The 16,520-nt window shown below is 41.0% G+C and overlaps 1 protein-coding gene across 1 annotated transcript in view; it reads left to right on the top strand.

The window, feature by feature from the left end:
- Window positions 1–16,520, top strand: part of ADCYAP1R1 (ADCYAP receptor type I) — a 143,532-nt gene that overhangs the window by 45,227 nt on the left and 81,785 nt on the right. Inside the window, 1 exon segment of the mRNA XM_053989483.1 lies at window positions 13,204–13,309. Coding sequence (XP_053845458.1) covers window positions 13,204–13,309 — 106 coding nt within the window.

The following is a 16,520-nucleotide window of genomic DNA, read 5'->3' as shown; positions in this document are numbered from 1 at the left end:
AGAATTTTGAGTTACCATTTGTAATGGCTGAGTATTCTTGATACAGCAATAGTAAATAATTATCTTAACACATAAAATGTTAGGAAAAGTGAAAAAAAAAATAGGAAAAAAATTGGAAAGAAAGAGTGAGCTGGATGTGTAACACACCTTCAGCAAGAACTGCTCTCAAATATGTTGTTCCATGCCAGTCCAGATTTTGTAGGTAGTCCCTCCAAAACCTCAACTTTTGAGGATCTCATCCCATAGCAATGTGAATAAAATTAAAAAAAAAAAAAAAAATCAGGAGTGTTCAGGGTTGACTTCAACCAGGGAAGATCTTTCAGGGTATAGGAAGGCTCCAGCTGTTAATAGGAAACATTTCTGGATATTCTGCCAAGGCTGTGATGTGGAACAGAGTTTTCATCTGGCTTTTATTGTGGTCCTTTGCTGTTCCATCTCTGCTCTCCTCCTGTATCTGCTGCCCTCAACTCCTCAGAAAAGGATTGAGGTGGATGTGTCTGAATTATTCATAATGTGTAAAAGGAAAAGCCCTCTAATTGTCACACCTTGTCTGAGATGTTCTGGAGTTCAGCTCTTGTGATTGAAGAAAGGAACTGGGTGTGATTTTGTTTCCCTGTCTCTCAAGCTCCTGTGAAATGTCAGTAATTAATTACTGCTTGTTTTGGTTTTATTGTGGCTAATACAGAGGTCCCTGCTGACTGTGAGTCTGGGCCTCTCTTTTATGGCTTCTCTGAAAGAATTTTGTGGTTTTATTGTTTCTTTGATGGGATGGGGAATTGAGGCTCAAAGTTATTTTTCATCACCTATTCACTGCATGTCCTTGAGAGGGGGACATTTGTGCAGCATCCAAATCACTGGGCATGATCCTAATTCAGAGCTGCATGTTCTCAGGCTCTGAAAATATAATATATAAAAAATATAAACAATATGACTATAGCATAGGTTATAGGGTTAAAGACAAAGGCCAAATCTCCCACTGGAAGTCATTATTTGTTAATATGTATTAATGGAGACATTAAAACATTTAATGAGTTAAATACTATAAAACAGGTAATGTGTCTTCCTACTCTCTGTGGTGTCCAGGGCATCATTAAATGACATCAAATTGTCATTTTTAAGCTTACAGATGCCCAAGACAGAAACACTGCATGTGGTTAAACAACAATGAATTACAAACATACCAAATCCCTTCTGCTGCATCACTGGGGGGAATTGTGTTGGTGGAACTGATCACTCCTCTGGAAGGGATTTATTTGCCCAGAGCTCAGTTCTTCACTGTCAGGATGCCACTGTGTACCATCAGAGATTCTGTTTCCTGAGAATTGCATTGAAATGTTTCTACTCAAAAGCTGTTTCCAGATATTTAAATGCTGGTGCTCAACCATGTGCCCAGTGCTTCCACTGGCCTGATGCCTTGTGAAGGCTGACCTAGAACAGAGACTGGACAGAGCTAAAGAATAAAGCAGGGATTTATTCAAAGGATCTCCTCCATGGATCCACCTTGGGCAGCACCAGAGCCCAGCCAGGGCTGCACCCAAGATCAACCAAAATGGTCCCAAAATGCACGAGCGCTCCCGGGGGCTCTCACTGGGATCAGCTCTGCTCCATTTGCACCTTGCAGTTCATTGTCCCATTCCAGCTTTAGCCCATGCACTCCCATCCTGCTTGTTTTTCTCTCTCCAGCCCACGCTGTTTGTGCTCCTGGGCCTGAGATTTGGATCATTTGTCCTTGGTGCCCAGCTGGAGAAGGAATTGTTTTGTCTCCCTGCTCTGTGAAGAGAACTCACCATCCCCTGATATGAAGCTCAGACCCACACACCAAAGCAGCACAGAATCTGAAAATATAAAATCTAAAACCTGAGGCATCAGGCCTACACAGTCTGGAGTGCTGAAGGTGAAAGATTGAGGCACAGATCAGAGTTTCCAAGAAGGAGGATGGGGATGGGATCCACCATCTGCTGGATCTGCAGCCACTCGAGTCACCTTGGGATCCCATTTTTGTTACCAGCAGGACACAAACACTGACACTGAAAGTCTCCCTCTCTCTTTTTTTTTTTTTTTTTTTTTTTTTTTCACCCTGATAACTTAAGTCATAAATATTGCTCAAAACCAACTGTCCAAAGCATTAACTGGCTATGAAAGGTGTTTCCTGATGCTCCTCAGCAGCACAGCCCTGAGAGAGCCCTAAATACAGAGATAAAGTGCCCATCAGCAGGCAGACAACCCTAAAAGCAAGAACTCTGCTTTGCTAGATCACCTAATAATGTGGTATAAACCCAGTCTGAGGGATCATGGTGGATAATAATGTTAGAGGGGAACAATTTGGAATTCCCTGTTTTGTGGAAAATTCAGTTGTTTTAATATCTGTTGTCATCCTGCAGGAGTGTGTTAATATATCTCAACTTTTTTTCTTCTTTATTTTTTCTTTTTTTTTTCTCTATTTGTTTTTGTTTGTTTGTTTGTTTGTTTTCTTTTAGGGTTTTGTTTGTGTGATTGTTTGGCTTTTTTTTTTTTTTGGTTCAGTTTGGTTTTTTTGCTTTTTTTTTTTCCCATGGAGGAGATTGCATCACCTTTTAAAACTCAAAGTAAAAATTTTCCTTACCTCTAAACTGGATTACTTGAATGCCACCTCAGGGGGCCCCTAAGAGAGCTGGAGAGAGACTTTTGGCAAGGGCATGTAGTGACAGAACAAGGGGGAACGGCTTCAAACTGACAGAAGGCAGGGTTAGATGGGATATTAGGAAGAAATTCTTCCCTGTGAGGGTGCTGAGGCCCTGGCATAGAGTGCCCAGAGAAGCTGTGGCTGCCCCATCTTTTCCTTTCTGATCCCTTTAGCTGAGCTCCACGCTGGTGCCCTGACACCCCACTCAGTCTTCAGAAAAATGTACTTTATTCCCCTCCCTGAGTTTTTACAGCAAAATAGTGATGAAACCTTCCAGAAACAAGAAAGAGAAAGAAAGGCTAGCTGAGATAACAACACTAAGCACAACCTTTTATGCAAAGATTTGATTCCTTTGGGGTGTTTTCAGTTGTGAAGTGATTTGTTTTTCATCCTCCACTTCAGCACAGTACCCAACCCAATGTCTCTGAGCACTGAAAGGAGAAGGAGGGAAGCTGAGAATAAACTCATGCACTCCCAGTTACCACTGCTGGAACGAGCTTTTTGCCTTCCTTCTCCAGTGGTCTCCCCATTCCTGGATGCCCTTTGGGGAATATTGGAGTAAGAGCTGCAGCACGAGGCATTCACTGGAGCTGCCTGCAGGGAGGAGAGAAAGGGAAGAACGTGTGTGCTAGCTGAGGGCAAATAGCTTTAATTTAATTAACAGATTAATTAAAGCTTCCTCCCCTGGGCAGGGCATGTGTGTGTAGAAAGTGTTTCTGCAGCCTCCCGTAGCTGTTCATCAACGTGTTCCTGTTCCAAGTGTGACTCAGATGAGGCTCCACTGAACTTGCTGGGAGCCTCTACAAAACAAATTTCCTGCTGGGGACCTTTTCTCTTCAGGGTTTTGTTTAAAAGTAGTGAAGTATAAATGGGCAAATAATAACAAGTAATGACAAGAGCTTGCTTTGCAAATGAATGTGGCATCCAGGGGCACTGCAGAGCTCCTGAAAGCTTCTCTGTTTCCCAACGTCCCCGCAGTGAGAGAGCCCTGATGCCAGCACAGATTCCCTCAGTGAAAGTCCCCAAGAGCTCTTTGCAGCGTGAAAACCATTCAAGAATTTTTGGGAGCCCTGAGTCTGCACACTTTGCATGGGTCCTGAGGGAAGAAGAGGCGGCCAGCAGTGTCCTGGGCTGGATTAGGAACAAAGGCAGTGGATACAAGGAAATGTTTGTCCCCATCTACTCAGCACTTGATGGATCACTTGTAGCATTACAGAATCACAGAATGGTTTGGCTTGGAGGGGACCTTAAAAATTATCCAGTTCTACCCCTGCCATGGCAGGGACACCTCCCACTGTCCCAGGCTGCTCCAAGCCCTGTCCAGCCTGGCCTTGGGCACTTCCAGGGATCCAGGGGCAGCCACAGCTTCTCCGGACACCCTGTGCCAGGGCCTCACCACCCTCACAGGGAAGAATTTCTTCCTAATATCTCATCTAAATCTACTACTTCTGGGATATTGCATCCAGTTTTAGGCTCCTCAATGCATAAAATACCTCAGTCAACTGTAGGAAGTTCAAAGGAGGCACACTGAAATTGCCTGTGAGGAGAGGATGAGGGAAATTTGGCTTTTTTTGCCAGGTGGAAGGAGAGAAAATTAGGGGCCAACCTTGTAGCAGCCTTGTGGTATTTATGAGGAGAGCATCAGGAGGAAAGAGCCAGGGTTCTCATCGTGATGTGTGGCAGGAGAACAGCAGAATGTTGGTGTAACCTGCAACAAAGGAGGTTCGTATTGGAGAGAATCCTTTTTATTCTGAGAATAAGTGAGCACTGGAGTAAGTTCCACTGAGGTTGTGCAGTCTTCAAATCTTCTTCAGAGTTTTCCAAAATGCAGGTGGAAAAAGCCAAATTAACCCTATATCGATTAATTGGAATTAACTAATTCTGTTAATGCCCCTGCTTCCAGTGGAAGCTTGAGCTGGATTCTTCTGGAGGTCCCTTCCAACCTGAATTATCCTGTGCTTCCATGGTTTTCCCTGGAAGGCACATGTGATAGTTGACATCATTCAGGGAAAGCCACCAGAGACACGGATGCCTGAGTGAAGGCAAAGAGTAGGAGAGACTGAAGCTTTAAACATAAAATCTGTAGACCAGGAAGAGAAGGGTAAAGCCCTAGGTTATCTTTTACATCCTCTTGATTTTGGGTTGCTCTGGCAACAGATACAGACTCTGCTTTAAACAGGGGACATTCTATTGCCAGTGCTGCCTAAAGAGTGAAAAAAGGTGTGCTTTTCCTGAAAATCCTCTGGAGAAAATAGGAGAGGAGGAGATGTCTTTCCATCTGTTGCTGTTGCTGACAGAAAATACAGCTGTAAAAATGATGGTCCAGGACCTTCTTAAAGATCATCTGGAACCCCCTATTCAGAGTTTATGTGGAAATCTCAGGGTTCAGAGTAACCAGTAGTTTTGCCAAGACAGCAGATTGATCTAATATAGAAAATCTGGGAGCTGAAAAATCAACATCATTGTCACCTACAGGTTTACCCCTGCAGATCAGCAGTTCCACAGATTATATGAACAGCGTGTCCCAGATTGCTCAGAAATTAAAGTGTTTCTATTTCAGCTCCCTCGTTTCAGGTGTTCAGCTGAATCTGAACATCTCATCCCAGATTTATGCTGATATAAATCCTCACTTCCCAGGCTGGCATGATGTGTTAATAAAAACATAGATCCCATCCTCCAACTTCCACTCTAGTCATTTTTATTAATTGATTAATCTGAACTTCTGTGCTAAATCTGAAATGGTTACCTGAGGCTGGAGTAGTAGGACCACAGAGGAAAAAAATACTCATTATTTTTCCTCCTTTGTCAATCACAAATTCCAGCAATTTACATGTGCATGACTTGCCTGTAACCCCCCATCCAGGAAATCTCTTGCTGTGACAAGAGACTTGGCCAAACCCTGGATCCACGCTGGGCTGTTCTCTTGCCAACAGCTCTGCCTGTGTCAGGAGCTGGAAAGTGTCCTTGGAGGAGATTGTCAGCGATATTTGCAAGTCCTGTAGCCCTGCCATCCTGCAGTGAGACCATGCAACCCAATCTTGCTCCATGCTAGAAGCTCTCAAAATGATGAGAATCTTCCCATGAAGTTTAGTAAGGGAGTAGAGACTCTGATTTGAACACTTAAATTCCATTTCTTTTGAACAATTTGAAAAATAAGTGGGAATTGCAATGCTGGCAGGAGGTTATCAGCTTTTCAGGCCAACATTCGCCTCTGAGGAATGAAGGAAAGATCCAAACTGGGCCACTGGGAGTTGTACTTCAGAATTTTATCTTTGGAGAGGAAATTCCCAGGAATTGCTGGAGAAAGCCATTTTTATGCAATATAAAATCAGCAATCAGAAGGGCTATTAAGCCCTTAGTTTCATCTCAAGCACATTATGACTAGCAGGATTTTTAATCACTTTTCCAGTGAGTGATTCATCCTGCCAGTACAAGGCTTTGAGAAGCATCACCTGCTATTAGAGATAGGGTAAAGGGATATGTTGGTTTAATCCAAGATGACACTTCCCATGGAAGTCCTCAGCTATCCTGGGAATGCTCCACAATGCTCAAAGAAGGGATTTACAACTGATTTCCAAGATAAGGCAGCTTGCAAAAAGATATAGAGAGGTTATTTACAAGAGCATGTGGTGACAGGACAAAGGGAAATGGCTTCAGACTGGAAGGGAGTAGGTTTAGATTAGATATTGGGAAGGAATTGTTCCCTGTGAGGGTGGGGAGGCCCTGGCACAGGATGTCCAGAGCAGCTGTGGCTGCCCCTGGATCCCTGGAAGTGTCCAAGGCCAGGTTGGATGGGGCTTGGAGCAGCCTAGGATAGTGGAAGATGTCCCTGCCCATGACAGGAAGATTGGGAAAATATCTCTTAACATCCCTCCCGACCCAAGCCATCCCATAATTCTATGATACTACTAAAATCCAGTCCAGGCAAACTCAAAAATAGTTTTACCCATGTTGTGTAACACCTCTTTTGTCCAGCATTCAAATCAGAAGGCATCCACTGAGAGAAGAGAAGTGTTGATTGTGCTGCTGCTATTTTCTAACCTGCAGTGGGATGTGCATCTCTCCAGGAGTGTCAGAAGGCACCCATATCTGAAATTTCCATCAGCCACTTGGAAAGGGATCCATGCCTTTTCCTGGCAGCATGTTCTGCTGATGGGTATTTTTTTTTCCCCCTGCACAATTGGTTTAAAGCGTGGTGTCCAAGCTCTGCTGCAGATTGTACATTTGTGGCTGGGATTGAAGGAGCTCCCAATGGCTTTACCCTTTCACTCGGTGTGAAGTGTTCTGAAATCACAGCAGCTTGGATGCCATTTACTCAGGAAGGCAGAAAACGCAATCAAGTGGCAAACCTCAGACATTTCTGGGGACAACAACTTGTTGGGCTGCCAAGCCACTGTTGTGGGGCCCAGCAATGATGCAAATCAGTTCTGGAAAAGAATCCAGATAGTCAGAGCTCCTTCCCAAACCCCTCTATTTTTAACACAGCCTTTTGCAAGTCTTGGCCCTGGTGTGACCAGTTGAATCATTGCTTGGTGGGAACAGGGAGTCAACGGTGCTGTTTCCATGACAAAGTGAGCCTCTTTTGGCAATGCTCACAGAACAATTTATCATTTTTGAAGCTAACTTTTCAATACTGGAAGTCATAATAGAATTAGTAAAACGTGTGCAATTCAGCTTGAAGTGAGTGATCTCATCTACCTTGTGGATTAAACTCCTCTCTTGCATTATTTTAGAAACAGCACATAGGCAAAAGTTGAATCACCCTCTAATTCATCTTTGTGTTGATGTAAAACCATAGACATGGAAGATTTAATGAAGATTTGCTGTTGTTGTTTTTGATTCTTATCTGTCCCTTCATTACCCCTCTCATTGTCACAGTGCCTGACATGGCATGTCCTGAATGGAGTAGAAATGTTCCCATTTACTTAAAAAAAGGGAAAAAAATCAGGACTTTACAGACTTAACACAAAAATGAGAAGAGGGAAGAACTGAATTGCCAACTGAAGTGGTACTGAATTGTCATATTTGATCTGGCATATTTGATCTTTATAGAAATGCCAAGTGAATTCCCATCTCACCATCACATCATTACTAGGACTTCAAAGCAGATTTTCTTATCCTGGAGGTTCTCAGGAGTGCTGGGGACATCTTCACTTTTGAGTAAACTCATGTAGAAAAATCAAGTTTTATAGCAGTTGTGAATATTCTTACAGAGAACAAAATGAGCAAAATGGTGGTTTTTGAATAACTGAATGTAGTCAAAGACAGTTCAAGTTTTTTGGCTGGACTGTTCTGCATGGTTCATGTGTATATATAATTATACAGACCAATTTATATAAACATATATGGAAAATATAATTATATATTCCAAATTTATTGTAAATATATAAGTTGCAATATAACATGATATAAATTTTACCACAGTTTCAAGGGAACAGCAAAGAGTTTGCACAAAGCACATACCAGTTTATATTTGTGGTGGCCATCTTAATAAAAACCACATAAGGGAAATGAAAGCTCTGAATTTGTTGTACCTCTATAGTGTCCTGCCAGCTTCTTGTGTTCTCTCAGAACCAAACAGATATTGACTGTCTTTTACTGTCTCTGTATCTAAATGAATATACACATTTTCTAAACTGATGTGAATCAGACTCTTTCACTTCACTGAGAGTAATAAATTTTTCAAAGACCTGTGAATTTCATGCACTATTGACTTGGATTCTTGATTTTTTCTGGTATGTGTCAAAACACTCTTTAGCTGCACATATCACTGATCTCTTCTGGGAAACTGAGACCAGGCTGTCTCTGCTGAGCACAGGAAATTGCAAATGTCCTCGAGGCAGAAGGAATGGAATCACAGGGCCTGGAGTTCAGGCTTATGCTGCCTTTGGAATCGGGCTCTGCCTTCACTTGTTGAAGCCTGACTTGGCAGATTAAAGGCTCTGCCACTCCATGGTCAGTGGAGAAACATCCAACCCTGGATCCTTTCAGGAAAATGTGATAACATTAGTGTCTCTGCATTCAACAGACAAACCTTTTTGTGGGAAATGGAAACTTCCATGTGGAACTTCCACTTACCAATGTGGGAAAAACAGCAACTTCCAGAGACACGGGAGGGTTTGATTTGCAGCCTTAGAAGAAGCTTGGATTAATGTAAAAATACAATACATAGACATTAAATGGGAAATCATAAACTTATGCTTCTGTAGTTGTAAGTAAGAATATGCCTTAAGCAAGTTAAAAAACTGTATTAATAAGATGGTGAAGGGTTTATAATGTAGTAATATGGTTGTATAGAGCAAGCTAAGAGTTTAAAGAAGTTGTAATAGAAGCATACGTGTGCAAGTGTGACAGAAGCCCATTGGATAAAAGTATCAGCAGTGCAGCAAAATTAAGTAAAGGTGATAGGTTAGAAAAGCAAAATAAACTTTGTGGCAACTGTCCATGGGATTAGAAAGTTCTGTGTTGTCTTGTAACAAAGAACTGGTGACTAGTTTGTGCTATGGCCGACTGCTTGCTCCTCTAAAATCTCACAGCCTCTGAGACTGATGTTTATCTGAGCAATAAATTGTTTTTTGTGGTCCCATCCCTTCAATTAAAGCAGAATAATAATGCCTTTTGTTATGAACAATTCAAGCCTTTTTGATTTTCCCAGATATGGAATTGTTTGTCAGCAGGGATGACAGGCAGCTCCTATTCTCTCCTCTGACCCTGAGGTTGATGCTTCCTCCTTTTCTTTGCTTTCTGTTTTGGTTTCCACGTTCCCCAAAATTATTTTTTTTAAATCTGTTGATGAACTGCTACGGAATGGCACGAAGATGATGATGGGAAGTCACATCAGAATATTGTGGCAACAGTGAAAGCTGGAGGAAAGCTGCAGAGACAGGGGAAGCACGTGGCTCTGGTGCTCTCTCTATCCACACCTAAGCCAGGATTAGTGAGATACAGCTGACTAAATTTAATCAGTTTAGTCAGAGACCTCTGACTAAATGTGCCAGTCTGCAAGGAGAGCAGTAAAGTCTGAGCTTTAAGCCTTTGTCTTCCTTTACAATCAATTAAGTCCTGACTTTTATACACCTCTAGCAAAGAAGATACCAAACCAAAAAAAAAAAAAAAAAAAAAAAAAAAAAAAAAAAAAAAAAAAAAAAAGGATAAATCACATTCTTTTGTCATTTCACCGTAGATTGAATCTAAATTCCACCCCCTGCCATGGCAGGGACACCTTCCACCATCCCAGGTTGCTCCAAGCCCTGTCCAGCCTGGCCTTGAGCACTTCCAGGGATCCAGGGGCAGCCTGGAATAACCTGGAATAACCTGTTGTGGTGTCTCACTAGCCTCCATCCTTGGATGGACTTTGGATAAATATAGGCATCTATGTGTGGCATTTATCATCCACAATTTCAAGCTGAAGAGGTCTGCAAGTTAACAGGAAGTGTGTGAAGAAAGATTTCAGTTTATTTAGCCACATCCTGCTTGCATAGACAATGCCTTATTATTATTATTATTATTATTATTATTATTACAATATTATTACTAAATGGCAGCTTTTCTAATCTGTACCTGGTGAACTGCATAGAAACTGCCACATTTGTGTGTTGAGACAACCCCTGGACACTCCAGACCTGGGTAACTGTGGAGAGTGAACCTACACTAACAGCAGATCTCTGCTTTTTTGTTATTTCCCTTTATCTTTTAAAAATATAGTCTAAGAATTGAATGTCAGCCAATGCAATTTTCTCTGTCTTCGAGGATGCTTAGGGGATGATGTAGCAAAAGCCTTTATGTTCTTGGGAGATCCTGGAGTTCTGTGACAATTTATCTTTTCCAGGCACTTGGGAGCCCTTAAAACAGAACTGTGTTTGTTTTGAAGACAAACAAATCTAATATGGTTGTGCCTGGTGTGTCCCCCGGGGGAAAATAGCTGAAATTTATTACTGGGATCTTGGAGTTGATGAAGCTGTGCAGCATTATGAGTTCCTACAAATGGTGAGGAAAGCTTTCCAGGAGAGTTCATCAGGAAACCCTCTCTATCCTTGAAATAGCAGTGGTGGCTTTTACAAAAAAAAAAAAAAAAAAAAAAAAAAAAGTGTGCAGATGGTTCAGAGCATCATCACACAAACAAAAGCACAACACAAGCACCATCAAACTGGATTAGTACAGATTCACTGAATGGTGTGGCTTAGAAAGGACCTTACAGATAAATCTCATTCCAACCCCTGCCATGGGCAGGGACACCTTCCACTGTCCCAGGCTGCTCCAAGCCCTGTCCAACCTGGCCTTGGACACTTCCAGGGATCCAGGGGCAGCCACAGCTGCTCTGGGAACCTGTGTCAGGGTCTCAGCACCCTCACAGGGAACAATTCCTTCCTAAATCTTGATCTGAATCTCCCCTCTTTTATTTTAAATCTATTCCTCCTTGTCCTGTGCAGAAGTTTCTCTCTCTCTTTTTTATAAGCCACTTTAGGCTTACAGAGGAAGGAAGGATTGCTGCTGGAAGGATTTCACCTGACTTGGGATTTGCTCTCAGGTTTTGCTGGGTGGTGCATCCCTGGTCCACCCTGTTCACTCCATTCCCTGGGAGGTGAGAGAAGGAAAGTTGAGCTGTGCAGAACTCCAAAAGAACCCAGAGTAGAATAAATTTGGGGATTTCTGTCCTTGTTTTTTTGTTCCTGCTTAACAGATAAGGGGAAGCAGGTCCCACATCACTTCCTCTGTGGTTTTCCATTGTCAAGAGTGAAGGAAATGGGATGGGAAACAAAATAACAAAAGTGCTTCAGTGAACCACAGTTATTGTAGTTTTTATAAAAATTCATTTTTATTTTTGTTTTCTATTGGGATAATACATTTTTTTTAATATTGTGATGGGTTTTTGTATTATGAAGAGATGGATGGTTGTTAGGATTTTTTGGGGGGATTTGTAACAGTAATTATGAATTTAACTTGTAGATATAAGGGGTTTTTTTAATTTTCATAAGAGCATTTATATGTGTTACTAATTTTAATTGTTTTATATATCATAGTGATGTTTGCTTTTGTGTTTAGTATGCTTATAATATGAATTATTTTACTAAGGTGTGTTAGAATGTGAATTAGCTTTGGTTGTTCATTGCTAATACATTTTATTTAAAGGATATTAGTTATTGGGTTAAAGTTTTTACAAGGTATTTTTTGGTATGTAACTTGTTTATTTATATTTATTGGTGATGCAATAATAATAGTTATTGTTGTCTTTGGTTGAATTATTATTGTATAGTATTGCAAGTAAGAGCTGAAATTATCAGTCTTCATTATAATTTGTTGAGATGACTTTCAATTTGGATAAATTGAAAGTCTAAGAATTTTATTACTGTCTTTGTTTATAATTAGAAAGTTTTTTGTTGTTGTTGTGAAGTATTAGTAATTCTTGTGGGAATGTATTTATTGTAAAAGTCTTTTAAAAAATATAATAATTTGGAAGCTGCAATTCTAATTGTAATGGCGTGAATTATAACATCTGTATTGTATCACCCTTCACATGAGACTAAAAAAAAAATAAAAGTTTTTCAGTTGCCCCAGCTCTGGGTCAGAAAAGGGCTTAATCTGACAAATCACCTTCAGCCAGGGCACTGAATTCCATGGTGTTTTTCACTGGGTGGGATTTGAACCTCAGCCATGCCCCTATGAAGTGATCTCATGAAATCTGAGGTTTTATTCACCTTTAATTGATATTCCCTGGCCACTGTCTGCTACAGGATTGAAATCCTGTATTGATTTCCAGAAATGGGTCACATCCTTATTTTGCTGCTGCTTTGGGATTGCCTGGATTGTGTTGGCTGCAATGTTCTTTTCTTAAACTAAATTTTTATTCCTTTCTTTTTTTCCCCTTTACTTTTTTCTTGTAGTGGGCTGAACTAGAGAATTAAAGATAGAAAACAGAAAAAAAAAATATTTGGATCAAGTCAGCCTGGTTTATTTGACATTGTATTATTTTTGGCAAAAGAATTTGCCTTGAATTCTCTGGAAATAAATAAAGGTAACACTGAAGAATGAACAGGGTGACAGAATAAGAGAAGCAGCTTTTAATTTGGTTTAGATTCCAGAGAGATTTTAATGAATTGTGCAAAGACTCATAAGAAACTGGTGGAAGATCAAACCAAGCTGAAATTTATTCCTAATTCTTCTTTAAATTATTTCTGTATTTAGACATACCCTTGTTCAGCTTTATATGAAGAAGGAATTCAATAAAATGAAACAAACATGTTAGAAATCACATTTTGACATGGAGAACAGTATAAAACCCCCAAATAATTTATGAGAATTTTAATTACTTAATTACTTAGACCTGCTAGAAGAATAAAAGGAGTAAAAGAAGAAAAAAAGGGAAAGAAAATGAACTTTGTTGCAGTTTTTGTCTCAACTTTAAAAATATTTTTCTTGCTTATTTTCTTTTTTTTTTTTTTCTTGCAATGGGTTCTTAAAACTTACTAACACTTCCTGATCACCTCACAAACTATTTTATTCTTGTAACTGTTTTTTTTTCCCCATTTCCCCCCATATTTCAGGTTGCAGCAACCCATTCCAACTGCATCATTAAAAAGGAGCAAGAGACTTGTCTGGAGAAGATCCGGAGGGCGACGGCCCTGAACCCTCTCAATGACTCTTCTCCGGGTGAGTTTCAGATCCTGCACCTTGAGCTGACAATTTAAAGTGGTTTTCACCATTTCCTGTGATGCCTGGAGGGGTTTTCAGCCCTGTCAAAGCAAACACTTCATGGTAAGAGGAGCATCACTGCTGCCGAATGAGCTTGGGGAAATTAAAAACAAAAATTCAATCAATGGGGGTGCATGAGAAACCATTCCTGGTTATTATCAGAGGTCAGGAATTTGTTTCTCTACTTAAGGGCACAATATGCCTGCAAAATTAATATTTTTTTAAAAAAATTAAGTTAAAAAGAAAAGGATGGCTGGATGATTTTTGCCTTTATGACAACAGCTTTGGGGACAGGATGTGACACAAAGCGCTGCTCTGGAGCAGCTCGTTTTCCATCCTCATCTCAGCAGTAATTTGGGTATCTCTCACATGATCTGAGGCCCTTTGCAGGGATTAACGTTGTGGTGTCTGTAATCTTGATGAAGGGTACTCGTGCTTTTGCTGAGATAAGAAACTGAGGCAGCGAGCAAAGAAATTTATAGTTTAATATCCTGTCTTATTTCCTCCTGACTGCAGCAGGAGCTGCCTGTGGCCAGCACCAAGGAGAGAAGGGCAAAGAATGACAAAGAAACTAATTGGAAATCAGGGTCCATTTACTGAGTGCTGTCCAAACTACTTCTGCTGTGACTGGAATTGCTAAAACCACAGAGAAAAGCTGATAAAACATATTGTGTGTGACAAAAGAGGGGAGCTTTGTCTCCCCTTTTTCTTGCAGCACGTTTTAGTGCAGAAGTAAAGCAGGTCAGAATGCAGGCATCTGTGTTATCAGTGTCCTCTAAAACAACCCGTTCCTGCATTTTAACTGTGAGGAGTATTTCCATCCAAAAGGAGGGTTTCCATCAGGGTCCTGCTATTTATCTCGTGCATAAATTCATTTCCTGTTCTGCTGCCCTCTCGGGGGTCTGGAGATCGAGGTGACCCCAAGATTGTAAAAGTCCTGGCTGCCCAGCCCGTGCAGCCAAAGAAGTCTGAATGCTTAGGGTTCTCAAAGTTTATTTTTCCTTATCTATAACATTCTTTCTCTGACCTGCTGAGCTCTGTCTAGGAAGGAGGCCATGGCATTCTGTCTGCAGTCTAGGGCGGTGTTTACATTTTATACTGAAAACTATATTGTACTAAACTATTAAATACTAAACTATTATATACTAAAAACTATATATTGTACTATGTTTACAATGTACTATGTTGCCAATATCTATCACTTATGTTGGACAGTGTGTCTCTACCTTAAACCAATAGAAAAGTGTCACCATCACAGCAAGACATGGAGGGCAAGAAGAAGGAGAAAAAGGTCAGGACACACCCAAATCCCTCCATCTTGTCCCCTTGAACCCCTTATTTTAAAACCCTAAAATTCTACTTTTTCACCCTGTGTTAACTCAACTATCACACTACTCAAACCCTTGTGACCTGTAAACCTTCACACAAAGTTGGCAGCTTTTTCCATGGGCTAAAATCAAAGCCACAGGTGTTTTTGACTTTGTGCCAAGGTCTCTGAGCCCCCTGCCAGGGTCTCGAGACAGCCAGGACAGCCAGAGGGATGTCCTGAGTTCCCACACTGCCCAGCTCTGGGCAGAGGAACCGTGGGGTGTGGTGGAAGTGAGGAAAGCTCAGTGTACCTCGGGCAGTTCATTCCACCCCAGGGATGTGGTTTTGACATCCTCTTTGTGCTTTACACAAGAGCTTCCCAATTTTTCCCTGGTCCAGAAGTGGCATGAGCAAGGAAAACGGAAAAAAAGCCTGTTTCTTGCCTCCTACCCCCAGAATGGTGCCAGAAGTTGATCATGAGACCTATTTCTTCTGCTTTATGCAATGGCTATTGTTTGGATTCAGGAATTCACAGAACTCCCCAGGTGAGAGGAGACCATTTCACCAGGCAGCTTTTATTTCTTTATCACCCAAATCCAGAATAACCTTGACAGCTGGGGACTGTTCACACTGAACTCCTCCCCCTGCCTATTCCAAATGGAAAGGACACGGCTCAGAGATGGAGGAAGCCCAGAGCCATTGGAAAAGGCTTTTGCTTCTCAATGTGATGAAATTGTATCACCCACTCAGGCAGGAAGGGACTGGATCCTTTCAGGCTCTCACTCCGAGCAGAACCCAGCTGCTCCCTGTACTGCTCCCCCAGTATTTGCAGGCTGAATCACTGGGAAGATTTTCCCAGGCTCATCGAGCATCTTTTAGTTGTTCCCCACATCCTGTGGCAACGAGTTCCACAGATGATGTGGCTTAGAGTAAAAAAAAAAACATATCCCCTCCAAGAGTTTAATCTTCCAGTGAAGGATTCTGGTGTATTTCTTGTTTGAAAGCCCTTTTATTCCATAGATCCTGCTTGCTGGCCTTTTTCTCTGCATTTTAAATTATTTTTTAAAATTTTTTTTGTAGACATGTTTTAAATTTATTTCGTTTCACCTCTGGGACTACAGCATTTCACTCTAAGTCCTGACCTCGAGGCTTGCCTTTCATTATTTCATGATACTTTTTTCAAGCCAGATCCTGCCACCGTCATTCTCAACAAAGCTTGATCTCCTTAGTTAAAGGATATCAACAAAATTCTACCACCTCCTTACTGGCTGAATTTGTGGGAGATGTTTCACAACAAAACTCCCTGAAGATGCAGTAACTCTCCAGAAATTAAGCAGTCATGAGTGCAGGGTGTTGATTCCTCTTGAATTTCTCCTTCTGCACACAAACTATTTTTTATTTGGGAAAAATTATTTTTTTTTTTTTTATATTCAGCACTAAGACTTACTAATGATAACAGTTAGTGGAGAAATGTTGTCAGCTTGTCTCTTTCAAAGATAGAGAAAGATAAGGAATAACTCCCTTGCTTGTCAGAAACAGCTGAAAGAAAGAAGAAATCCCTCCTGACTGGTGAACAAAATTCTGTTTATTCACGGGAGAAGCACACAATTACCTCTTTGACTATTCCTGCCTGAAAATTCCCATAGAAAAATTCAATATATAAAATTTTTGAGAATTTATTTCTCCTCAGTGGGGCTGCAAGGTCTGAAATGGGATCATGAGCTTTTAGGAAATCTGTAGGGGCTTGTGAACGTGGTCAAGTTACTGTGTCTTTAAAGAAAAATCCCTCTCTTATGGCAGGTGACACAAAGAGGGTCAGGTACAGAACTTGGGTCTGGGACATGAACAGGCTCTGTATTCT

This window comes from Vidua macroura, chromosome 1 (assembly GCF_024509145.1).
Source record: "Vidua macroura isolate BioBank_ID:100142 chromosome 1, ASM2450914v1, whole genome shotgun sequence".
In the NCBI taxonomy this organism is placed as follows: Eukaryota; Metazoa; Chordata; class Aves; order Passeriformes; family Viduidae; genus Vidua; species Vidua macroura.
Note: the sequence above shows the minus strand (reverse complement) of the source record. Positions and strands in the feature narration are given on the sequence as shown.